At 38.9% G+C, this 25314-nt stretch overlaps 2 protein-coding genes across 10 annotated transcripts in view; both read right to left on the bottom strand.

The window, feature by feature from the left end:
• The window catches only part of TG (thyroglobulin), a 152098-nt gene extending 144195 nt beyond the window's left edge, over nucleotides 1-7903 (bottom strand). The window contains exons 1-5 of the mRNA XM_026790985.2: nucleotides 5453-7903; nucleotides 3783-3891; nucleotides 2792-2889; nucleotides 2130-2333; nucleotides 1748-1907 (exon numbers count right to left, since the gene is read on the bottom strand). Coding sequence (XP_026646786.2) covers nucleotides 1748-1907; nucleotides 2130-2333; nucleotides 2792-2889; nucleotides 3783-3891; nucleotides 5453-5537 — 656 coding nt within the window. The 5' untranslated portion in view covers nucleotides 5538-7903. The remainder of the gene's footprint in view (nucleotides 1-1747; nucleotides 1908-2129; nucleotides 2334-2791; nucleotides 2890-3782; nucleotides 3892-5452) is intronic.
• Nucleotides 7904-10345: 2442 nt separating this feature from the next.
• PHF20L1 (PHD finger protein 20 like 1) overlaps nucleotides 10346-25314 on the bottom strand; it is a 57255-nt gene continuing 42286 nt past the window's right edge. For 5 of the 9 annotated variants that reach the window (XM_074557258.1, XM_074557270.1, XM_074557291.1 and 2 more), the window contains 5 exons: nucleotides 23722-23821; nucleotides 21356-21551; nucleotides 20590-20959; nucleotides 16886-17048; nucleotides 10346-15761 (listed from right to left, as the gene is read on the bottom strand). In XM_074557258.1, coding sequence (XP_074413359.1) covers nucleotides 15619-15761; nucleotides 16886-17048; nucleotides 20590-20959; nucleotides 21356-21551; nucleotides 23722-23821 — 972 coding nt within the window. In that variant the 3' untranslated portion in view covers nucleotides 10346-15618. Of the gene's footprint in view, nucleotides 15762-16885; nucleotides 17049-20589; nucleotides 20960-21355; nucleotides 21552-22514; nucleotides 22602-23721; nucleotides 23822-25314 lie in introns of all 9 variants that reach the window. The other 4 variants (XM_074557237.1, XM_074557263.1, XM_074557242.1 and 1 more) reach the window with 1 other exon arrangement.

The following is a 25314-nucleotide window of genomic DNA, read 5'->3' as shown; positions in this document are numbered from 1 at the left end:
TCCCATCAATCTGCTACAGGGTGTTCTATATGGCTGCCTATCCAGGCAGGACCTGGACCCAGTCCAAGCAGAAAAAGTAACAGGAGCCAAGCCGTCCAGGTGAGGTAGGAAATTTGGGCTCACCTTTCTTTGTGGAAGTCTTCTGTTTGGGAAAAGTCTCAGCTCTAAACTCCTGAGTTTCCCCATTTGTGTGTTTGGGGAAGGTGGTTTAACATACTGGCTTATTCTGGAATATTTATGAAGGTCTAGGGAAACTGTTTGGAAAGAGAGGTAGGATGATATGTCTACATTTTAAAAATCAGTCTGTGGAACCAAAGAAAGTTTCTCCACTGGTTCCATATGAACACAAAATATGGGTTAAAATCCCTGTTCAGCTACAGCCCTTTGCTGTGGATCTCATCCCTTCAATTACACATTCTGCCCTGGTTTGGGGAAGGAATAATAACATTTCAGGCAGGAGTAGTGTGAAAATAAATATATTAATGACCTGAAATACCCATATATGATGGCAATAAGTTAAGCCAATGCCATAATTAGAAGGTAGACAGCTGGGACTGAAATGATCCTGCTGTGATTAATTACATTACATGGACAGAAAATAAATCCAATCTTGCAGGTCTTTGCAAGCAAATCTCCCAGTGGGAGGAAAAAAAAAAGTCAATTTAAAGCATTGATTTCTCCACTGTAGTTGCTTTTTAGCATTTCAACACCAACAAATGAAAGAGCCATATTATTTTGCTCTCACCAAAATAATCTCTCCTGAAGCTCTGACAAATTTGCACTGTGCATTCAGACCTGTCTTTCAGTTTGGCTTAAATTTTAAAAAAAGAAACCCCTCCACACAGCAAAACTGACATTTACAATAAAACACCTTTGCTGCTACAGAGCCAAGTCACAATGAGATGTTATGTTTAGTGCTCTGCCCTCCACCAGGCAAACTGGTGCTGACTGAGGAGCCAAGTCAGTGGCACTTCACGAGACACTGAAAGGTTTCTCTGGAGAGTCTGAGCATCTCTGAAGAACCAGAACAAACTCCTCTCCCATCAGCTCCCCTTGCCCATCCCTGTGTCTCCATCACAGTGTTGATTCCCAGCTCCTCCACAGGACAGGGAGCTTCCTGCCCCCACAGACAAGGATTTGATCCAGTGCTCTGAAGCATTCCCCAACCCTCTGCAAGCACCCGAAGCCAGCTGTGCACCAGCACAGCTGTTCATCATTTTCATCACTTGCTGTTTCACCCATGTGAGCAGCCCTGGCATTGCCTAATATTTAGGCAGGTAAGAGGTTCTCATCATCAGATGGAACCTCATCTTTGCATGTTATCACTTGTCCACCTGCTCTCATCTCCCATATGGAATTGTCTTTCCTACCTCATATATACATCCAAATTCCTCTCCTCCTTCTGCTTTATCTCATTTGCTGTTGTCTGTCTGTCTCAAAAGCAGCCCTGGCTACCTTTCCAACTACAGATCACAATGTGGTATCCAGTGCTGTGTGGGGACACACCAATTAGACTGCAGGGATGGAATATATATATATATATATATATATATATATATTAATCAGCAGATTTAAGTCAGAAGAAAAAGGTTCTTTCACTTGATCCATTCTTTAACAGAAAATATCATAATGTGCAGTTACAGAATAAGGGCTCCATTCTGTAGCAAAAACCACAGAAAAGCAGTCAGATGGTGCCTTGAAGGGCTATGCAGGATTACATTCTTGATTCAGAAGCCTGAGCTCTTACCTGTTGTAACTATGAACAAGATCAAAAACACTCATGTCTGTTGTGTTGACAAACTTGCACTGGACAGGCAGAAACTCTCCATCTGCTGAGCACTGTGGTGGGGTCTTCTCCCCAAACCCGTGCAGGATGCGACGGTCCCGGATCTCACAGTTCCCTGGACCTAATGAGAAAAGAGGCAATGTTTATTTGTGTATTAATTTCCCCCAAACAGCTGAATAGTCACCCTGTTGTTCAAAAGGGGGTTACATTGAGCAGGGACACTGAGGTGCATCATGTTGTTTTTATGAAGAGCAGGGAGTTGGACTCAATAATCTTACTGGTCCCTATTCACACCAAGCCTTTCAAACCCACAAACCCCATCATTTTGTTGAATATCACTTACACCGTGCTGGCTTTCCTTTTTGTCTGGTGCCATAAATCTCCATTCCCTCTGGATCTACACACCAGCACTGCCCCAGCTCTGTGTCACACTGCACCTGGTCGAAAGCCCCTGAGTCCAGGCACTGGGGGATGTAGGAGATGCTGCTATCATTGATGTATCGGCTCACCAAGATCCTCTGCTTTTGCAGCTGGCAAAAGGACAAGCCTGTGGTACCAGAGAGGGGCACTGTTAGAGGAAGGTTCTTGTTGGGCACTGAGTCTTTTATTGAGGCAACATTTGAGTTTTCTCAGAATTACAAGTTCTAAGTCTGCCACCCAGGTGGCATGAAGGCATTGATGGACTTGAGGTTATGAAAACGGGTATAGAAAAGCCCACCACAGATGGGGTTGAAGCTCTCCAACTCAAAAGCCATTACACTAAATCAGTCTTTCATTCACAATTTGTCTTACTGGGACCTTCATAAATGCAGACATTGAGATGTATCAGATTTCCATGACAAGCCTTGAAGAAACTCCAGAACTTCCAATAGAAGACCTAGCAAATTACCATAAACTAGAGTCCATTGAAGTCTGTGGCTAGCCTTTTCTTGATTTAAGCAATTCAAATGCAGATTTAAATGGTTCTTTACCCAATCTGAGCAAAGACAGAAACTCTTTACTTACAAGATATGGGATATCCATTCTGTTTGCTGCCAGGAACCTCAACACCGTTCTCATCTACACACCAACAGGAAAGGCCATTCCTAGTGCACTGGACTGTCCTGAAGAAGAACACAAGTAACATTTTATTTTGTGTGTGCAGAGTCCTCAGTCAGTACCAGACATTAAAAAAATAAATAAATAAACAAACCATAAAGCAAAGTAAACCACATCAAATGCTTCAAAACCACAAATAATGGAACTGGCAAGAGCTGTATTTCTGGTGACTCTGATCAGTGGGAACTCTTAATTCCAGTAATTCTCTGGACTCTTCAGGAATTGCAAATACATGAATTGAAGTCATTGAGGAAGAAAGCACATTGGACAGAATCCTAATTCTCATTATCTGAGATTCACCAAACACTTTGAGACAGTTTCAAAGTCAAATCTAGAATGGTCACAGCTACCACCAGTGGCAAAATAAAGATAATAGCAGAGAAATTACAATCTGTACTCAGCCTCAGGTTTATCTTGTTAGCTTCTTGCACTGTCAAGCAACATGCTGCTCTCTAAATCACTGTTCTCTGTGTGGTTTTTAGCTCCTTCACTGCCTTTAGAAGGAAACCTGACTGTGCCACTGAGCAGGGTGGATAAGTTCTCAGTCACTTGGCTGAGCTGTGCCAGCTGGCACACACATTCACCCATGAGCATGTGTAGGAAGACAGCAAACTGCATCACACTGAAAACTGATCACAAAAGTATTTGCAAACAATGCTGCCAAAATTAGCCTGTTATTATTAGATAGACATCTTTACTCAGAGATTATTTCCCATAACAAGGAATTCATTTGGGAGAGGCTGGATCTGCAAAATGGCTCCGTGAAGTCCCTTCAAGTCTCCTGCACCACTCATCCTCCAGTCCACTGTTGCAGTGGCTCTTCCAGACAGGCTAAAACTCTCATTAGCAATGAAAGGTCACCTCATATGGCAGCACATTAATAGCAGGGATGAATTACCTGAATTGGCCATCCTCTGAGCACTGAGGAACGTGGGCTTCTCCTGCTGAAAAAGCCTCTTCCCTCTGAAGCTCACACGGACGCAAGGGCTGGGAGTCGGTCTGGTACTCTGAAAACAGCAAGGAGGTAAAAACCTAAGGGTGATCTCACCACAAACCCACTCTTACCAAACCCCTGATAGTGCCAGTGCTGCAGGGAACAGGTTCAGGGCTCCTCCCTGTCTGTTTTCCCATTGCTCCCTGTGTGCATTTCCATGTGGGACAGCACAGGGAGGTACTGAACAAACCTGCTGCTCTGCCTGCTGCAGGATGAGCACATGGTGGAGATGACCATGAAACCCTTTGCCAGGCCTGTGTCTAGTTAGTGTCAGCTCTGTTCTGCACTGGCCTGGCTATAATTTTCTGGTACTTAGGGTTCTTTACTTATTTGTGTCTATGACCACAAAAGAGCCCTTTGCATAACCACACACACCACTATTAAATTTTCTGAGTAATTATCCTTTACTGGAGCTAAGTTACTCACTATTTCACAAAAATGAGAGGTATATTTTAAAAAAATCATTTTTTAGCACTAGCATCAGACTAATTCATACTAGGAGCACTCTCAGTTTTCAATGGGACAAATGATCAACTACTGAATCTACCTAGCAAATTTGTAATGCATTCAAAGCTGCACTAGCTGCTGTTTTAGATGCAGAATGTAGAATGATGAAATTCAATAATTCATTAATACAGAGCAGATTAGTTGATCTGACACTTTCCTCACCCTTTAAAAACTGATGAATGTCATGCTCTTAATACCACGGATTAGTTTATAAAAATACAGCAAACAAACCCACAGCAATTTAGTCCAAATGTTTGCTTAAGCAAATATTTGGTCTGAGCATGATCATACACTGTAGTGCAAATACATCACAAGTATCCTGAATGTTTTTCAGCCTGAAATAATTTGCAACTCACGGAACTTCTGCAGCTGCAGACTGTTCCTGTGCTTCTAATGCTTCTCAATCACATCTGTTTCTTGAGTTTTTACAGTGTCCCCTTAAAATCATGTGAAAATTTTCATGAGATTGCAAAATTTCAGGTGATCTCATCTATAGACAATGTCACATAGGCAAAGCTCCCCCTTTTCACCGCAAACATCAGCTGCTCTGGGATGTGTGGAGATCCCTGTGTACAGTGCTAGAGAGGGTCTACCAAGACATTTGAGTTAAATGACTAATTAATTCAGTGATTCAAATCACTGGTTGTGCAGGGCTATCAAACTCAAGCCAAAGAACTGGGGGCAGAACTCAGACTATCCAATATCTTTAGGTTCAAGCCTAAATTAGACAATGGCACCAACAAGTAGAAGATGTGATTGAGGAACTTCACAACCCTGCAGCAGAAACTTTTCTTACCCTGCTCATTCTTTAGCCCTTGAGAAAATGCTTTTTTTCCCCACCTAAAATTCAGGTGTGCAAACTCAGGTAAGCCTAAACACTTAAAGATCCTGATAGTTTAGTATTCAACCAGGAACCCAGCCTTAGTTTGCACAGCACACAATAACCTGCTAAATTTTCAGAGTGCAAGATTCAAGATCATTATATATTTCATCAGGAAAACACGCAGAGCAGCACAAAGATCAGTCACCCTTGGACACAGGCAAAGGAGAAGGACAAGCGTACTTACCAAATATATTGGCTGTTGCTATGCTAATAAAACAAATGAGGGTGCAAAATGGGATGGAGCCCATCTTGCAATGGGGGAGCCCCATCCCCTTCTGTCCTGAGGCAGCTCTGTGCACCCACAGAGCCTTTGCTGCCCTTTTATAGCGCCCATCATGGGGATGGGCTCACTTCAGTGCTGCTGGCTGGGCACAGAATTGGGTGAGTGACGCACACGAGGCTTCTGAGCAAACCCAAGAGGCCCCTTGAGCTGGAGCTGCCCTCCCTCAGGTCCCTCTCATCCCCGCTCCAGGGAGCACAGCTGAGCCAAGGGGCTGCAGGCACAGCGGGTGGCAGGGGCTCAGTCATTCCGACAAGTAAATTGGGGATATTGGAGTGACCCTGGGCAGAGCCCTGGCCCTCACCTGCCCCAGGGCGAAGCCAGGCTCTGTGCTCCCTAGGGAATTGCACATTTTTTACATTCCCAGAGAGCTGAGCCTCCTGAGGGACAGACCTGAGTGAGACCTCTGGGTGCTGCACATCAGGACTGAATATAACTCATAATGTGGTTTTTTTATTAAGTGAAAAACAGGATGGATGCATTCACTGGCTAAAGTGAATTAAGGATCAGAGTCAACAACATTCTATCTTTTGTTATCATTCCCACTTGCACCATGCACTTTAACACAGCCTGACAGGCACAGCTTCACTCCTTGGGCTTCATCCTCCAGCTGTAAGATCAGTATGATCATGAAGCTTCTTAAGTTAAGCTTTTTGGTACTAATTACATGCAAGATCCTCAACATAAAACATATGAGAAATATTTCCTTGGTTCCAGAATTTCATTTGTTAATTCACCACCTCTTGTGACTGAGTCAGCATTTACTTGCACCAGGAATTATGAGAACTCACCCTCACTTGTAACAAATGTAGTTGGATAAATAAGCCCCAAAACATTACTTAAATAATAACAGCACATATTTGAAGCTGGATTTAACTTGATTTCAAGAAGAAGTGAGACCAGCATTCCTGTTTGTGATTCATGGGTACTAGACACCTTAGAAACAACTCCTCTGATACTCTCCCACAGACACAGATCATGACAGCAGTGATCCAAGCATACTTCTGTGCTGGCTGTAGACCACTGCCATGCCACAGTGTCTGATGGATATGGTAAATATGATCTCCAAGAGCAGCACAAGCTTGCTTTAGCATGACTAGGCTTTTAAAAATAAGTGGGACTGTATTAAGTCTAGAATAGGTTGCTTGAACATAAATTCCAAAGTCAACTGTCTACAGAAAGATCTAGGGAAAAAATGATGAACATGTCCAGCATAGATGACAGACCAAAAAAAGGCAACACTTAAGAGGCATAAAGATGACAAATTCTGTAAGAATTTGTAAGAGTCCTGATCAAGTGGGCACAGAAAGAAACTGAATTTATGGATCAGTACAGCATTTGTAGGGAAACGTGCATGAAGAGCAAAAGAATCAGACTAAATAACCACTATTAACACCAGCATGGCTAAATCAGGAAAGAAGAAAAATTTGACCACAACATATATTTCTGACCCAAGGGCACTTCAAGAGCCTCAGGTTTGTGTCTGAACCCCACAGAGTGGGGCAGACACAGGAGAGCAGCAAGAGAGAGCCCAGCCCAGCGCCACAGTCAGGCTCTGCAGGGGCAGCAGCTCCATGCTGGCAGTCCTGTGATGTGTCCAAGCCACAGAAACATCTCCAGAGTGTGTTGGGGTCTGTGTGTGATACAGATTTAGCCCAGTTTTCTAAAGCTCTTAGAAAAGTGTTACTCAGGTTCCTTGCACAGCAAATGGGGAAAGGAGCTTATTAAGGCCACTACTCACTTTCCTTCTTTATTCTTTGCTATAAAAGACTGATAATGGTGGAGGGCAGACAGGAAAGCACCAAGTACCAAAGGACTATTATTATCAGAAAGAAGCAAAAACTCACAATATCTATGCATTGCTGATTCCCAAGATGATGTTTATTTCCTTTAGAAACACTCAAAAATAACCTATGAACTACTCAAGCTGGGAAGAACAGCCAAGTCTTAAAAGTCTCTTAAAAAACTAAACGAGAAAAGGAATTTTGGCAATTGGCATCACTCAAACCACTTCTAGATGTGCGTCAAACCAAGGTGGGCATCTTGGTACATGAACCTTCAAGGGGATACAAGAGCCCATGGATTAAAAAGGAAAAAAAAAAGTTGTTTACAAAGCAATGTGTGGAATTCACATTCATCAGAGAAAAAGAGGCCCTTGTCTATCTATGGCTGATCAAATACAAAGCAAGAAAAGCCTTGCATAACCTTCAGTGAAAGGACAATGGCATTGACCTCTATTTTTAGCACCTGAGAAAAGATGGAGTTACATCTTCTATTAGCTCACCAATGAAGAGCAGAAAAGAAGTGGAAAAGGTCCCTGTGGCCAATATGGCCTTCAACTATCATGTCTTCAAAATCATTGCTCTAGTGCTGGAAATGAGGGGTTTGTTTTGTTGAACCTACTGGCAAAAGCTACTCAATCTATACTACAAACTAAACTGCTGGGGCAAAGATAAAGGTCAGTGGGATGAGACACTGAAATCACAAACCTCAAAGAAGAAGAAGACATTTATTCATTGTTTCAGTTTTGCATACACTTTCTTAGCAGAAGAGACAGTTTGTGCAACTGCAATTTCACATATTGAAAGGCCCAGGGATAAAGATTCATGTATATGAATACACAGACATCTGTACTCACAGAAAAGTTACTCTTACCCCAATCAAATTTGAGCCTGAAAAGTCAACCTTAGTTTAAAAAAAGAACCAGAAGGAGCTTCCCAAAGGAGGCAGCAAATTGAAAGCAGAAATGTTAAGAAAACATTGTGAAATTATGCTTATATCAACCAATTCAATAATTTCAAAGAATAATTTTTTCGTCTGTGTTAAATAAAGCACCAATGTTGGACAATCATCTCACACATTTTAAGAAAGCTACATTAAAAAAGGTTAACACCATTTGTTACACTTAGATAGAGAATTAAAGAGCGCATTTCTTTCCAAGACCTTGTGAAGCACTAATCTGTATCATCATTGATTAAGACCTCATGTGATGCAAAATTAAAAGACTACAAGATGACGGCCCCAGGTAATGCACTTTTCAGTGTATTCACTTTATATGTGATATATTCTTCAAATTTAAAGAACAATAGGGAAGTTTCAGTCATTCCCATGCTAAACTTGGCTAGATCAGAAAAGTGTGCACAGGACTGGTCAAATCTTAAATTATAACTTACCATTTGGACAATTGCCTTTGGTGACAGAACCTAAAGAAGCCCATGTAAGAATATCTGAATTTGCATTTGTCCCTGCAGGAATTGACCATTTCTAGGACAAATAAAATGCCATTTTTTTCCTTACTTATTTAATGAAAATAACAGTTTTTCTCTATCCAATAATACCACAGTGATTCCAGGTAGAAAAATAGGTATTTTATTCTCACAACACCAGGGATGCAGATTGGTTTGAAACCCCAAGTAGGAGCCAGGTCTGCAACCACAGTGACACACAGGATTTGCAACTTGAATCAATTCAGTATTTGACAAAAAAAAGCTGAGGCAATGAGAAAAGTCCCCAGCAGTCACAGAAGGACAGCAACAGGGTGCCAAACTATTGGTATTGGAGGGACAAAACGGCTTTGGGTCTTTTCAATAATGCAATATCTAATCTTCTCTGAACTAAAGGCAATGGTGCAGAGCCAGTGGAGTCAGAAAGGAAGTTCAAGGATAAACACAGCTCCTGCCACACAACAAAGCTGTGAATTCCACTAGCCACCAATGAAAAATATGGATTAAACTTGAGGAACTCATCTCTGTCAAGTGACTGATAAAACTAATGGACTAAAAAATTAATTTTGGTAAAGGAACCCTGTTTGCCAGAAGTGAAAGACATATTCAGGAAAAAGGCAATTTGCACAGATATTCCATTATATGTTTGTACAGATCTGATATCCTCTTTCTACTGCAGACAAGACTCTGGGCTGGCCAGATGTTTGGTCTGACTCAGGAAAACTTCTTCAGAAAGTCTGCTAATTCAAAAAAGTGTTTCTGTATGTTGCTCCAAGCCTGAATCTGGTCTTGTATCTTGTTTGACAGCCTGCTTTCAGACTGTCCCTTCAACAATTATTAAAATGTTTCAGAATTAAAATTTTTAAGTTCATGATTTATTATCGTATCTGCTTTTTCTGTGAATGAAAAATTTTTTTCTATGTCAGTAACTTACTGAGCTTCTGCCCAATTTAATTCACCTGCTGCTTATCCTATGTGCCCTTGTCCACAGGATGTCTAAGAGAAGAACTTGCTCAGCATTGTTGGCTCATTTGTTTTCTACCACAGTAATGTCTTGTGGCATTACTGTGGTAGAAAACAACTGACACAAGTTGTTCAGTAATGAACAACTTGTGGATGACATTAAAATAAATTACTAGAAGCAAATTAAAGTTCCTTTGTAAAGATATTGTACAAAGGCACAAGTCTGCCCACAAGAAGAGATGCCATCACTGTGAATACATTGTTGAAAGACATTGACTGTAAAGAATAAAGTGCATTGCAAAACACAGTCTCTGAAATTGTTAAAATATCAAGAGTCCAAGAACAGAAATATCTTCTAATTACTTTGCCATATGCATTAAGTAATTCAGTACTGTGAATAATTTACTGATTGTATCATTTGCCTACAGGCTAAAATACAACTGAAGATTCCCTCAAGCCTTGCAATGTAGAAAGGTGAGTATCAATGGCTACATATAACCTAAGGACTACAGGCTAAACATGCAACCGAAGGTTCCCTAATGCTTTAAAACAATATGCAAACAATCACTAGTTCACCAGAAGAGAAGTCCATGGAAAGGGAGCCCAGGCATGTAACAATCTCAACAGACCTTTATTGTGAGTATTAGAATGCAGTCAACATTATTGCTATTATAAAAAACAAATCACAGAAGGAAGTATTTTGCTTCTCTCACAGAAGATTTAATCATAGTGCAGTGCTGCCTCTCTCAGAGTCTTTAGTGACAATACACTGATGCACGTGACTACAGCTGAACACAGGAGGCTTGGCCAGTTTTCAGGAAAGGAAGACAGCTGTTTGAAGCAAACAGCAATTGAACCAGCTTTAGTTATCCCACCCACAGAGTAAGGGAAGGGAACTTTTGTCCTGAATGATTTTTCATGCTAGTTCATTTTCTCCATGTGGTCTCCAATTTTTCATTTGGGTTGTTCAGGCTGGTGCAGAATGGCTGCCAAATGCACAGTCTGCACTCGGTGCAGTGTATTTTCACCATCGTTACATGCTCTGTATTTGTTTTCCATATACAAACAGATATACACATAGTGTATAAAATTTATTGCTAAAGACAGACCCCCACACCCAGTGCCCAGGACATAACAAAGTATAACAGAAACCATTACTGAAGCATTTCAAACAGCCTCTGCGAAATCCTCACCTAAAGCCATATGCAATCAGTACAAGAGAAAAAAATTGTGAGCTAATAAAATGTGAGAATAGCAATGGGTATTTCAAAAGTGATTAAGCCTCTGACTTTACTAAGCACTCCAAAATTAAGGTGCATATACTGAAACATTTTTAAGCAGTAGAGCAAAAACCTATAGTTCCAGTGTTCTAAACAACCCTGCTTGCAAATGAATGGCATCATTGCACACACCCCCTTTACACACCAGCACCTCCTCAGAGCTACTAACAGGGCAAAGGCAGCTGGGACAGCCTGACTGCTCTTTTGGCAGAGTCCTGCCCATCCTCCACTTGCTGATTTTTACACCAAGCTCCAGTTCAGTTCAGGATCTGTTTTGTGCCTTTAGAGTTCCAGTGAAGAAAAATGGTTACAGCTTCCCTTTAAATACACAGGAAAAATAGTGTGGTTTACAACATCAAATACTTTTGTAATTTTACTGTAAAGTTTGAATGACTCCTTTGCATCCCAACCCTTGGTTTGGTAAGGAGTGCTGGAGCCCAGCAGTGCCAGAGGGGTTTTGCTGTTATATTAATTCAAGTCTAGTTAAGTTAAAAGCCAGATTGGAGTAGAGGAAGGTCACCAATTGCACAAGACAGAAGAGGCTTACTTGAGAAAGGCATCAAAAACACCTGGAGATTTTGATTATAGTGCACACACTCCAACTGTACACAAGTCCCAGGGTGCTCTGGAGGCTGTTGACAGAAGAGCCAAAGAGGCCTTTCCCCACGACTGCTTCCCACAGCAGCCAGGAAGAACTGGCCATGAGAACAAAGAGTGACATCCTCCAGGCACCTCAGAAGCCAGAGTGCAGAAAGCTGAAGAATGAAAGGACAAAAAGATGCAAGCTGCAGAATGAATAAATGAGCACATGTAGAAGCTCAGAGATAAAATTAAGAGAGACAGGTGGCTGTCAGCCATACAAGATTACTGCACCCATGGAAGAACAGTTTCAATTCTTTGACACCCAGCAAATACAGGAAATCTATCGGAAAATTGCAACCCATCTTTTTTGTCTATTTGAGAGAAAATGACAGGCTTCTACCACTGTAAACCACTCCACAGCTGAACAAAGATCTATGCATCTAAGGCCAGAATATCCAAAACATGGGCACTATGCAACCTACAGCTACCCAGGAAAAGGGTTAACAGGAAGCATCTTCCAACCCATTCCCTGCAATATGACCTGAAGTACATCCATTTTGTAACCAATGGCAGCCCCATCATGTCATACCAGATCACAGCACCCACACCACATCTCATTTATGACTGCAGGACTGCTCTCCTGCCTTCACTGCAACTGAAACACAATTCCTGATGTAGATGCCTCTGGTATGGTCACAAGTAGGAGCAGGCTTTGAAATGAAATCACCCTGATAGCTCCATTAAAAAAAACAAACAGGCAAACCCCTAACTAAAGCTCAGACAAAAAGCTGGGCATTCAAAGGCTCCACAAGTTTGCCATTTAGCTCTTAAAATCACAAGAGGCTTCTGTAAAATGGCATTTCCCTTTTGTCTATTACTATTTCAAACTCCTATTCAGTGACAGAAGGCTTCAAATTTAAACATTTTGCCTTTCTGAGCACAAGTCCTTACATTGCCATCTTTTTCCTCAGAGAGGGTCTGTCCCCTTCATCAAAACGATGCAGTCACAATTCACACCCCAATAAATGATGTTGCAAATAGACTGAGTGTACATCCCTGGCTTATTTAGAGAGGAAGCAGGAAGACAGATGCAAAAATATGCCTACAGGAATAAGATTCTCTTGATAAGGCCAACTAGGAAGAAATACTGGTAAGAGCCAGATCACACTGGGGTTGACTGGTACATGAGCAAAGCAATCAACTGTAGGCTACATTCTGTGCAAAACACAGCATTTTTATGGCACTTGACTTGTGTTAAAAGAAAAACCTCAAAAGCATCCCAAACCTTTGAATACTTGAGAAACTGGGGTCAGAAACTAATGTCCACATGTTACATACAGACCAGCACCACAACTTGAGAAAGCAAACTGAGACAAGTTTGTGAAACATTGGAGCAGGACACGATGTATCATACATAGCACGTCCATACGGACACTGAGATTGTATTTCTTAGAAGATATGAATGATTGCAGGAGAGTTTTTATAATACATGACTACACCATGAACATAAAAAAAATACTGAACAGATTGTTTTTGTAAGCACAGTCCATCCTGAACAAGGCAGGATCTTGAGGGGTAAAATTACATATTTGTGTAAATTAAGAGGCCATTACACATACAAACAGAAGACACATTAAAGCTGCAAGGGCAACTTCAACTTTGACCTTAGGATTTCCTTTTCAGGATACCACTCCTCCATCTCTGTAGTAAGAATAAAACCTCTGTCCTCCCCCCTGAACTTTCCAAGTCCACCTCCACCTTCAGTAACATTTACAATTATATTACATCACACATATGCACACACATTGCATAATATTGCTACAGTGTATGCTGTATAAATTCTGTAAATACACTCCACTTTGTTTCAAAGTAATTCATCTGGATTTACACTTCTCTTATACAGTACACACAGTACCACATTCAAGGATATGCAGCAAGTGAATAGTCTATAAAAATGTCTCACATATCCAAAAGCAAGTAGGTCACTCAACTATTCATGTTTGAAGCAGTTATTTAAGCATCATCTATATAACACAGAGTATTTATTAACAGTTGCTATAAAATGTCAACAACTCCACAGCTCTAATGTTCTTTCTGCATAATGGAGTTGCCAACCATTCCATAATTCCATGTTTTCATGCATCTCTGTGATGTCTCCTACAAGCTTGATGTGGGAAGACTTTTTAAGTAGCAACCACTCTGTAACAGGGGTTTACATTTTGCTTTGGCCATCAGGAGTGATAACTCACTTCAGGTATGACAGAGAGGAAAGGTCAGGGTAGGTTTACTTTAGCAATGAACCAGCCACGCTGCTCTCTTTCTCAATAATGGTTTTATCATGAAAGTTCAATGCACTGGTTGCAAAGTCTTTCCCAGATAATCCATCTTTGGCACATTTTTCAGTTGTATGCATCCTTAAAAGGCATTCCAAGATTTTTGATGGTCTGTACATAATAACAATCACTTCTTTTTTACATTTGTATGTAGATCAGGAAGAAAAGTGGAAAATGTAGAGTATGCAGAATAGTTTTAATAAACAGTTTTACATACAGTACCTTACATATAGAACAGTGTGTTTGCAAATTTAAATAATTTTTGAATGTACAGTGGCTTGTACTCTTATCAAAAGGTAAATTCAAGTTTACTGTCTATCGGTTCTAAAATGCATTTATACAGATAACTAGAACTGATAAACAGACATGAGGCATAAAATGTTCAAGTATCTTAATGTCCTCAGTTAAATAGCCTCCTTTTAACAGTCATATTTTACAAATTTCAAAACCTGTACATACATTATTTTCAATTTTAGAAACTGCTTGTTAAAAGGTAATATGAACCACCAGTTCTTGTAGTTTATGGTAATAAAACTAGACATGTGTAGGTAGAAATGTGCATGGCATGTATATATGTACACATAGCTATGCACATATACATACACACACAGACATGGATGTAGCACTGGGTACAGCGGCAACTTATCAGCACAGGAAAAGTCCTGGGCTCAAAATCCAGCAAGAGCTAACAGAGCAAGGAGGTTGCCTTTGGTTTCATGACATTTCATTCACTGAAGCTGAAAAATTTTGTAAAAACAGCGTGGATAAGATATCTTGTGATTTTTGCCTCTAATGGTACAGAATTTCCACAGCCACAGACAGTTTTGCTGCTCTTGTCATTCCTCATCCCCACTGAGGATGGTGAAGTTTTCAGAGGGCCAACATCAGAACAGAGCTACCCAGGACAAAAATTGTACCTTGATTCCTGAACACTGCTATAGAACATAAAAAAATATAAAGTAGATACAATTTTGGATGGACTGCTGGCACTGAGTCGGACTTTGGAAAAAACCTTCGCCTAAGTCATAATTAAACTCTCATCCCAGTGATTTTAATATTATTTGGCACATCTGACCACTATTTCCCACTTCTGTTTTAAAGGAGCCTAGGGGTGCTGTTATAGGGATTTCTATTTAAAAAAATACTTTAAAAGGGAGACCACGACAAGTAATTTTTTTCAAAAATCAAAGCTAATAGGTTTGTTTTCCTGAACACTCGTAAGAGAAAGAAATAATCTAAAAACCTTCCTTGTAGAGAAGATACAGCTCTCTCTGTATCTATCTTTCACTAGCAAGATAAGAGGATTGCATTTTTAGTCAGCTGAATTCTGCTAATTTAGAAATGCTTGCCAAGGGTTTCAAAATAGGAGCACTGCTCTTCGAAGAGTTTTTGTTTGTTGAATTTTCTTGTATCTGGGGATTTACTGTTCAGCATGTTAAAATCCTGAGAAATTGACATTTCTAAGTATATTATATATAATTTTGAAGCCCAGACATTGAATATTCATATTTTCCATAAAACAGATTCCTGACTCTAAACTTCCTCTCTTCTTTCTAAAGCTTCAGCCTATTAATGTAATCAGCAAAGAACCAGATAAATGCTCAGATTTTTGCTGTCTTCCTGTCAGTCTTGTGGCTAATAAAATTCATTGAAAAGAACCTATTTTTACTTCTATATTCTTCCTTTTGTCATACAGAGCAAAGTGTTGCTATTTGCTGTACTTTTCCCATGTCGATTAAGAGCTGTTTGATGCGTCGCTTGAGCTGAGGCAACCTGGCCAGAGGATCTGGTGGTTCCAGTTCTCCAGTGAAATCAAGCCAGCTTTCTAAAACTACAGAAGGGAAAGAAAGAAGTTGATTAGAGTAACTCTTTGAGAAACAGTTTCCATAAAAATTAAACTTTTCTTTCTTACTTTGTCTTTCAAAAAAAGGGAAAATACACTGAGGCTGTGAATTTTATTTAACAGATGAAATTTTGTTAGGGAAACACCAACTAATCCCCATTTTCTCTTGAGCAATCCAAACTCCTGATTTGATTGTTGCTGTAAAAAGGTATCTGGGAGTAAATTTTACCCTTGCTTCACAATTTACCCTCTCCACACATAAAGGCAACTTCAGTTTATGGTCTACTCTGACAGTTCTGAAACAGAAAATGCAACCCTTAAACACAAGGTTTGCTTCTGCCACTTAAACAGGCTCCAGTGGACAAGGTTCAGATTACAGAATGGTTTTCCAATTTTCAACAAATGTTTTTAAGGAATTTCTCTGCTTGTAGAAACAGAGAAGGGAAAAGGTCAACCCTATTAGCTTTAAAACACTGAATCTAGCCAAAACAGGGATACGGGAAGTAAAACTGCAAATAGAAATAAGACAACTTTATTTGTTAAAAGACTATTTAAGGAGTCATAGGATTAGGCTACAAACTCCCTTTATTACTAGTTTCTATGACTGGCAAGTCACAGACACTTATGCGCTACAATATTCTCATACAATATAATTTCATTCAAGTTCTCCCATGAAGACTGAATTGTCTTCATGAAACCACTTGCTTACTAACAAAAAAAAAAAACCAAAAAAACAAAGAACCAAAGTTGAAGGCACAATAAACACCTTCTTTCTCCCCTACATATTGTCAATTACTAGAACAATCCGGCAAAAACCATTCCAGGTGTAGAAAAAGCCATCAACTCTAGGATTCATATCTGGACAAAGACTAGACAAGTTATCTAAGCTTTCTGAAGTCTGAGCCTGAGTGCTTAATCTACTTTACTGGCATTGAAAACTTGAAGAAGGGAGTGGGGAGATCAAGGGTACAAGCTCTGCTTACAGTTCTGGGACCCAAATTTGAACAGAATACTTAAAAATCCATCCTCAGTGCCTCAGATCACTCTGGACACATTAGTTAAGAGAGATGCTGCTACAGGTACATTAACAAGTAATTTGGCAATGCAGTTACCATCAACTTCTTTTTCAATCAGGTCCATTCTGCTGGTGACTTCATTCTGTACATTCTCTATATGGGTGAGGAGATTTAGCTGCCATTGAAGATGTGTGTCCACTTGTTCTTCTGAGCCTTTTCTTTCATTACAAACAAACACAGTGTTTCCTTCAGCAGAATTCTTCATAGGAGCAACAGAAAGAAAAAAATTGCCATTTAAGATTTTTTTTTTCTTTGTTTTAATTTCTGGTGTTGATTTCAACATTTGAGTCACATGATAAACTCTGCTGGCTTAAAATTGTACTTCTGCACACACAACAAAAAGCTTACTCAGAAAGCCACATACTATGACACATCAATAGACTAAAATAATAAAATGCAGATTCCACATAAGTAAGCATCTCTGCCTTTTGCCTCATTTCCCTAACACTGAAGCTTATCAGTTCAAATACTTTCTTCAATACAGTAAAACAGACTGTACTTCTGTGCCCTTTTTCTATAAATAGCAACTTAAACCATAAAGTGCTGAACTGCATGGGTCTACTGCCACCAAAAATGAGCACAATCCTAAGGTTTGTTTCCATGGAAAACTCTCTACAATGCAGAAGTATCTAAGATGTCAACAGTCACTACTTTGCACAAATAAGGTGGACGTCCTATTTCACAGAATCCCAGAATGAGTCAGCTTGGGAGGGACCACAGTGGATCACCTGGTCCCAGAGGGTCATCCCAGAGCACATGGCACAGGATTGTGTCCAGATGGTTCTGGAGTATCTCCAGTGAGGGAAGAGAGTTCACACCCTCTCTGAGCAATCTGTTCTGTTTGCTGATTAAGACAAAAACCTTCTCTTCCTACCTGCTATTACCCCACCTACCTTCCAGGCACAAGTCTGGGGTAGAGCTGAACATGTTTGGGGACAGTTATAGTAACATGTGGAGTTATGCAAACACAGTATCTGAGGAAGATTGACTTCTGCAATATAATTAGTACTTTCACAGCATGCCAGAGATAATGCACAAGCTCCTAATCTCTCTGTATTTGATGTTTCAGCTACTGAGTGGAAGTAGATCACATTTAATGAGTTAAAAACACTCAGCATCTCAGGTAATTAGGAGGATTAACAGATTCCATTTTATGTTCACCATGACTTTTTACCCAATGAAGTTATTTCACTATTGAAGATTTTATTTTAAGGACTAGAATGCCAAAGAGATGTGTTCACCCAGTGTCAGTTCATGTCAAATGCCAGAGCAAAGAATGACTTTAATTGTAATAATACACCTCTCTGAAGAGCTCAGCTAATTTTCCACATAAGATAAAAATGGTGTTAGGTCTGTTATTAATTTTTTTTTTCTCCAGTCAAGTAAAGGAAGAGTGAAAAGAGAGGTAAAGAAGAAAATAGGAACTGAAGGATTTTAAGTTACAACTTAAGCAAAAAAAACCCCAAAGACTTAAAATCAATTAAAAAACACCAACAAAACAAATAAAACTCTGTCTGACCTGCAGGCAACCTTATTAGCAACTCAGATGGGACAAGTGTTGTTAATATTCATAATGCTCAATAAAGGAGTTAAAATTATGTATCAGATATAGATTTTATTTGAAAGGTATAAGAGTGTTGATGCCTTTATGATATTTCAACTCCCTTCACTAAAGGCATCAGGTTTACTTCCACAGTGTTTTCAGTAATCAAACTTTTTGTAATCTTATGAAAAATATTTCCAATACAAGTAAGAAATTATCTATTCCTTACAATTTTCAGACCCTCTTCAAAACTACAGGAATGTCATTTTTCCCTTACTGCAAAAGGATACAAGTCCATAATTCTAAAAGCAAAATAATCTTTCAGCCTGCTTCAGCAAGATAGAGAAAATTTCAAAGCTAAGGAACTGAATATCTAAATAACATCAAAAATGTTGGTTTGTTTTTTTCCCTTCTAATGACCTCTATTCAAATGGCTCCTTGGAAAAAAAAAAAACCACAAAATCCAACAGGTTCTCCTTTAAGCTATGAGATCAATATAGGTAATCAGGCAGGGATGGCAGGAGAAGAGTTAAGGATACAACTTGTGGACAAAAAATAACAGGAGGTTCAGGTGGGGAAGTCCTGTGCTTTCAGAAGCAAAACCAAGGAAACTAAATACAATTTTAAAGATAATGCATAGCCCAAAAAGGGACTTGAAAGCAGTTGATCCAAACACTGTTTGTAAGAGAAATGGAAATATGTAGCAGAACTGCAGATTAGGGTAAGAAAAAACAGTATGGAAAACCAGAATATGAAAAGGCTCTGAAGAATGCTAGAAAGGAAAATTCAAAGCCCGAATCAAACTTTGACAAGGAAAGGAGAAAAGGCACCTTAGAGAGAAGTCAGATGATTTAAAATGGTCCTTCAATGTCAGTTTTAAGGTAAGTACAGACAGGTTTATGGAGAAACCAAGGAGAGCTTTTCCATGCCAATCATGTTTGGGCAGAAGACTTTATTTTAGTATCAAGGCTGACTACTGGAAAGGTGATCAAGGTGTCCCCAAAGGAAAGAACACTCTTAAACCAAGAAGAGATCTGTTGGGGCCAGGGGCAAACAGAGAGCACTCAGCTTTTGAGATATATTCCTGAATCTCTGAAGGAAATACTAGTCTTGTTTAACTGCTCATGTATAATTCCCTTTAATTATAAATATCTTTATACTATTTATACTGTTTACAATGACAATTTAAACTACTGTTGGAAGGCAAGAGTATTTGACACTGCTGCATGTCTCCTTACTAGAAATCTGAATATAGTTGTGCAGTTTAGCAAATTTAGCACAGAAACAGGTATTTTTAATTAGAATGAGCCTAAAATTCCCCATTCAGACTATACAGCTTACATGCCACATTTAGAACTAAAATTAAAAAGAAAAAAGATGCATCATACTCATTTCTTCCACATCAGAAACTGTACTTCTAAAGGGGGATGAGTTGGATGATTTATCCTCATACAGCTGATATTGCAGGAAACAGAAAGGTTTGGTTCTCTTTGGTTTTTGCTCTAAGAACTGTTCACAAAAACCAGATTAACAAGTTCCAGACCTTTTCCACCAAATAATGGATTCAAACCATTAGTGTAAAAATGAGAAAGAGATGTTTAAACAGCAAAATATAATCCTGACTAAAAATGTTTCATTAGAAGAAATATGCAATATAGAAGACTGAAAAGCAGTTGTACATGAGGTGAAATTAGTTGGTCAGTAAATCATTACAAGTGAAAGACATCCTAGGTAGCACTGCTATTAAAAGAATACAGTACAATAAAAAACACTCTTAAAGAAGCCTTGGTTTAAAAAACAACAACCAAAACCCCCTAACACATGTAGATAACCAAACTGAGAGAAAAAGGGAAACCTGTCCCATTCTCCTCACCTTGTAAAAACCATGAAAATTCTGTTCCAAGACCTTGCATTTTAAGAATGGGGTTTTCTTTCAAAACATTGGATTGAGAATGATTCTTTAGCATAGGCAATACCTTAAACCATACCTTCTATTTCATACACCAGCTGAAATGAACATACTTCACCTGGAACAATTTCAGTGATCCAAGTTTGCTTCTAGTGATTTCTGCTGACTTATTTGATAAATTGTTGACTTACAGCAACAAAGATTTTTAAACACCTGTATGTACTTCAGTTTTATCAGACTGAACATACTTTTCCAAATAAAATTTCCCAGATGAAGAATGATACTTACCTGCTCATTCATGCCACCATCTTTAAAAGAATATTGTAAACAGTTTTTATTCTCTGTGTGATATTCCTGATCTTCCTCAAAGCTACTTGTGTCTTCATCATCTGAGCTCATAGGGTCAGTGACTGCTTTGTAGTCATGACTAAAACTCTGTGGTTTTTGGTAGCTGTGCTCACTTGTGATGTACGTTTCTTCCATCTTGTGGGGTATACTGGGTGGCTCTTTATGGTTTTGACTATGACACGTCCTTTCAGCTGGATTAACAGCATCCTGCAAAGTCACTAACTTTTTCTCTACCCCAACAGTTCTTTGTTCTTGTTCTTTTCTCATCCCTGAATAAGCCCAGAGATGAAGGTCTGGGTGATGCTTATTTCTGCAATGAAGGGGAGGAAAAAAAGCAAGTTATAGAGAACTTAGTGCACTTAGAGGACTGAACTATTAAGCATCCAATTCTCCTAGATATTAACTATCTGTTAACTTCTTATCAAACAAGAAGTACTCCTAGGTAATTAATCAATTTAAGATAAATCTAGAATGTCCCTTTAACACAAAATGTGCCCAAAAAATCACCAATAATCTCAATAGACCAGATCTGCCTGGGTGCTGAACACCTAGCTCCTGCTGAAGCTGAGGGTACTGCACATCTTGCACTTAAATTACTTAAAATATTATACAAGAAAGAACTTCAATGTGACAGAAAAATGCAAATGGAATAATGGTAGTCTTTGAATACATACATCTGGAAAATAAAGCCTGGAGTGATACCTACTTCAGTATCCCAATCTTCAGCTGGAGTCCATGCAGTATTTCAGTTACCCCATAGACATCTGCCAGTAGGTGATGCGTTGACACAATCTTTTTGGCATTAAGATGAGAGTAGTTCTCTTTCAAAAATGATAATCCACACATGTGTCCATTGTTTAGCCAGTCTTTGTCATAGAGATATTTGGCACTCCACCTCTGTCCTGGGGTAAGCAATAAAGAAATTGAGGGACATCTAAAGGCACAGCAGAATTATGTTTACAACTAGAGTGTTGTATTTATGTCCTGTACTTGCCTAAATATCTCCTCACATCCATGAAAGGATGACTCAGGATTTTGCTACTAATATATAAAAGATTTAGTTTTTGTGGATTAAGAAAAAAGCCAAAACTTACGAGAAAGAAAATCAGCCTGAAACCTCAAGACCCCTCTAAATGGCATTTGAAGTTAAAATCTAATCACCTTTGCAATCAAACTATGTGATATTAAGATCTATGCTGTTATCAAAATAAAAATCACAAAAAAAAAATTACATTGACATTTTATTCACTAAGTAGTTCAACTTAAAAAAAAAAAAAAGCCTAAGCTACCAAGAGAAATATTAGAGTGGATTTGATATGGATATATCCAAAACACCCAATTTGTTTCTAGAAGACAAACGTTTTGCTTCAATATTGAAGTCAATATCTATTTATTACATATTACTATTGCCAGTGTTTAAAGTACATGCTGGCTCACTCTATTTATTAGAAGCCAAGCAAAGGCTTCAGGAAAAGCAGATATTTCAAAGTTATCTGACAGCAGAGCTCTTACACTCCCTTTGAGGTGCCTTTCACCAGACTTGTAGAGAGGGTATTGATCTATGTGGGCCTCAGGTCTCCCCTGCTGTGTCTTAACCCAACAAGCAGGAATGAGGATTTAGCTAAGGCTTCTACAGTAGCTAAATAACTACTAAAAATCCCAAATAAATAAAAAAACAAAAAAAAACCATAACAAAACAAAACCAAAATGCCCACCCAAAACTAGAAATGCATAATGCTAATTATTGCAATGTTATTGTTTACAACAAGGCACCCAGACAGACTGACAATATCTTACAGTGGATTTCAAATCATAACTATCATCATAGACATAACAAAGAATGGGTTGATGGAAGCCCTTCATACCTTTCAGGAGAATACCCTGTCTATCTCCTTTTTGCCCATTATCCCAATACACTTTAAAATACTGACATTGAGAATGACTTTTTTCTCCTGACATAGAAAGAAAAGAAGTAATGGTTAGGAAGGGAGAGAAGATAAAAATTAGGGACACAGACTCTGCATAGCAGGGGAAAACGAAGTACCTGACACAGTGCAGGGAAAGAGCACAAGACAAATTAGCTGGGTTTAGTAAGAAAAAGCTGGGCTGCTCAAAGAGACACCACACAGAACTATCAGACAAGACTCTCTACCACCAGTTTTGATTTACACTGAGACCAGCTCTACTTTCCTAATATTTAATCTCAGAAATAGCAAATAAAATCTCTGCAATTTTCATATTTCACTTCTTAAATTTAGAATGACAGTAAAGTTGAGGTTGTAGTCTCATTGCCCTTTTGAAACAGCTGGAGTGCTGGATATTTCACCAGAAGACAGGTATGTGCATTTGTATGAATTGTCAGAAGAAAATACAAAAAACTTACTTCCAAATTATTTAGTTTTTCTCCATATAGCTGTTAAGAAAAACGGGTTTATACAGAATAATTTTTAAATCAACATCTTCCTAATCAAATGTATTCAGTTTAAAAGTAAAGTTTTCCTAGTTCGTATGAATTTGACCTATCTGAAATTCCACATATGCTGTTTGTGCACTATTGTCTACTCTAAGATGGAATAGATTTTCAGTATTTTAAATATTCAGTTCCACACTTTTACACAGTTCTGCAATTATAAAATTGCAATTACTATGAAATGCCATTCACAGCATGTTTGAACGTACTGTGGTACTGAGTCCTTTTCCTCTAAGAAAATATTTAAATGAACAAACGTGATTCCAAGTATTGGCAAAACAGATCTCTGAACAAAAATTATTTCTTCAGAAAGGTTTTTTTAGACTACACTGACATAAAAAACTGCTAAGGTTTGGGGGAAATTAACTTTCAACAAGTTAAATAATGGTAACTGAGTTAATGGATACGATTTAGCATAGCTGACCATGATGTTACTAACACAAAAGTAAGTTTCTGCTCAGAGCCAAACTTAGAATCACTTGCCCCAAAGAAGCATCACACATAACATAAAACAGACAAAGCTTGAACAATTTAAGCAAATTCATAACATCTTTGCTCAAAAATCCTAAGCAGGGCTGCAGATAAAGGTGCTTTATCCATACCTGGTGGATCTCTGCAGATGTAACAGATGTACTGCTCTGGAATGCTGTCCTCCAACAGTCCCATGCATACACTGTGCTGCCAACACAAGCATTCTTCACACTGACATCAGAAAAAAAACACAACAAAAGCAAAAACTAAAACTGAGACAAGTAAATGCAAAAACCCAGAGGCTACTTCATGAATCATCAAAATGCAAAGAACAGCACTTTAATTTAAATAGCTGGCTTGAGCAAGATTATTTTAGCTGGGCAATTTGTACTTGGTTAGACAAAGACATCACGCTAAAAAAGAGCTCTAGATCTGAAAGCTACCTCAACCACAAACTTCAGACTGGAGGAAAAAAAAAGAAAGAAACTGAAGATGGAATATTAAATAGTATTTTATTGCAACATTCAGTATTTTAGCACCTACATATTTAGTAGTGAAACATAAGACAGGAGTATAATATTATAGTAAAGTAGAAAGATAATGTAATACATTACAGCATAACAGTGAAAAGTAGAAAACTCTTCAGTTAAATTATTTATATTTACAAAGCATCTCTCCAGTGCGCTAGAAAGATGTGCTTTTAATATCGCACCAATGGAAAATCTAAAAGAAAAAGAAAATTAAGACAAAATGAAAGAGGAGAAACGAGAGAATAGGAGAGCAAAATAGAAGTGGTAAGACATGAGAGTCTAGAAACAGCAAACTAGCTGCTCTCAGTGAGACAAGCATGAAGAGGAAAAATCAGGCTGCCATTGGACTTCAAAAACAGGCAGGAAACTGCCTCTTATAAAGACACTTCCCTTTCTCAACTCTGTGCTTGCCAGTGTTTTAAATATCTGCTGGCTCACTGCTGAAAATCTCTCTTCTTTGCTTTGACATGCCTTTGAGCATGAACCTGTTCAAGACACTGAAATTACCTTTTCCCCTGTCACTACAGCTACCATGTTCCCTCCAGTCTCAGAAGATTGTTACACCAGTCCATTTTCCACATTGTTACCACAGCTGAACTGCTCAGTTCCTCCAACACAGCACAGCCTTTTAGTCTGCTCCCCAAGACAGCCTGTGTGCCCTTCATTTCCAGGGCTCTGTCAGTTCCAGAACAGTGAGTCCACTAACACATGACAGCCCTACTTGTTTCCTTTAAATCCTGACTAAAGAGCTCCATACTGTCAACTGGAAATGTACCACAGCAGTAGTTGAATACAAACCTGATTTTGAATGGGGGTAAAAACCACAGAAGGTTCATGACCTTTTTAAAGTTGTTGACAACTCAGTTCTTCCTTACTGCTTTTTGCATCTGATTTAATGACTGCATTATAAATTGCTTGAGGAAAAATACTTGAAATTACTCATAGATGGGAAATTCTCTCCTAACTGGAGTACAAAGTAATAAGCAGCAGTTGCAATCTATCAGGAGTTGCAATCTGTCAACACCTGAATGCTGTGCAGACATGGAATACTCTTCTTCCCTTTTATCTATACCAAGTTAAGATGTAAATTCTCAGCAGTTTCTAAAACCTGGTAGTGATACCCAGTGTGAGAAGTGCGGTTCTAAAGATGAAACACACCTCACAGTACTGACAGTATTTAGTGTCTGCACAGGA

The sequence above is a fragment of the Zonotrichia albicollis genome, chromosome 1 (assembly GCF_047830755.1).
Source record: "Zonotrichia albicollis isolate bZonAlb1 chromosome 1, bZonAlb1.hap1, whole genome shotgun sequence".
NCBI lineage: Eukaryota > Metazoa > Chordata > Aves > Passeriformes > Passerellidae > Zonotrichia > Zonotrichia albicollis.
This window is presented reverse-complemented; position numbering and strand designations above follow the sequence as displayed.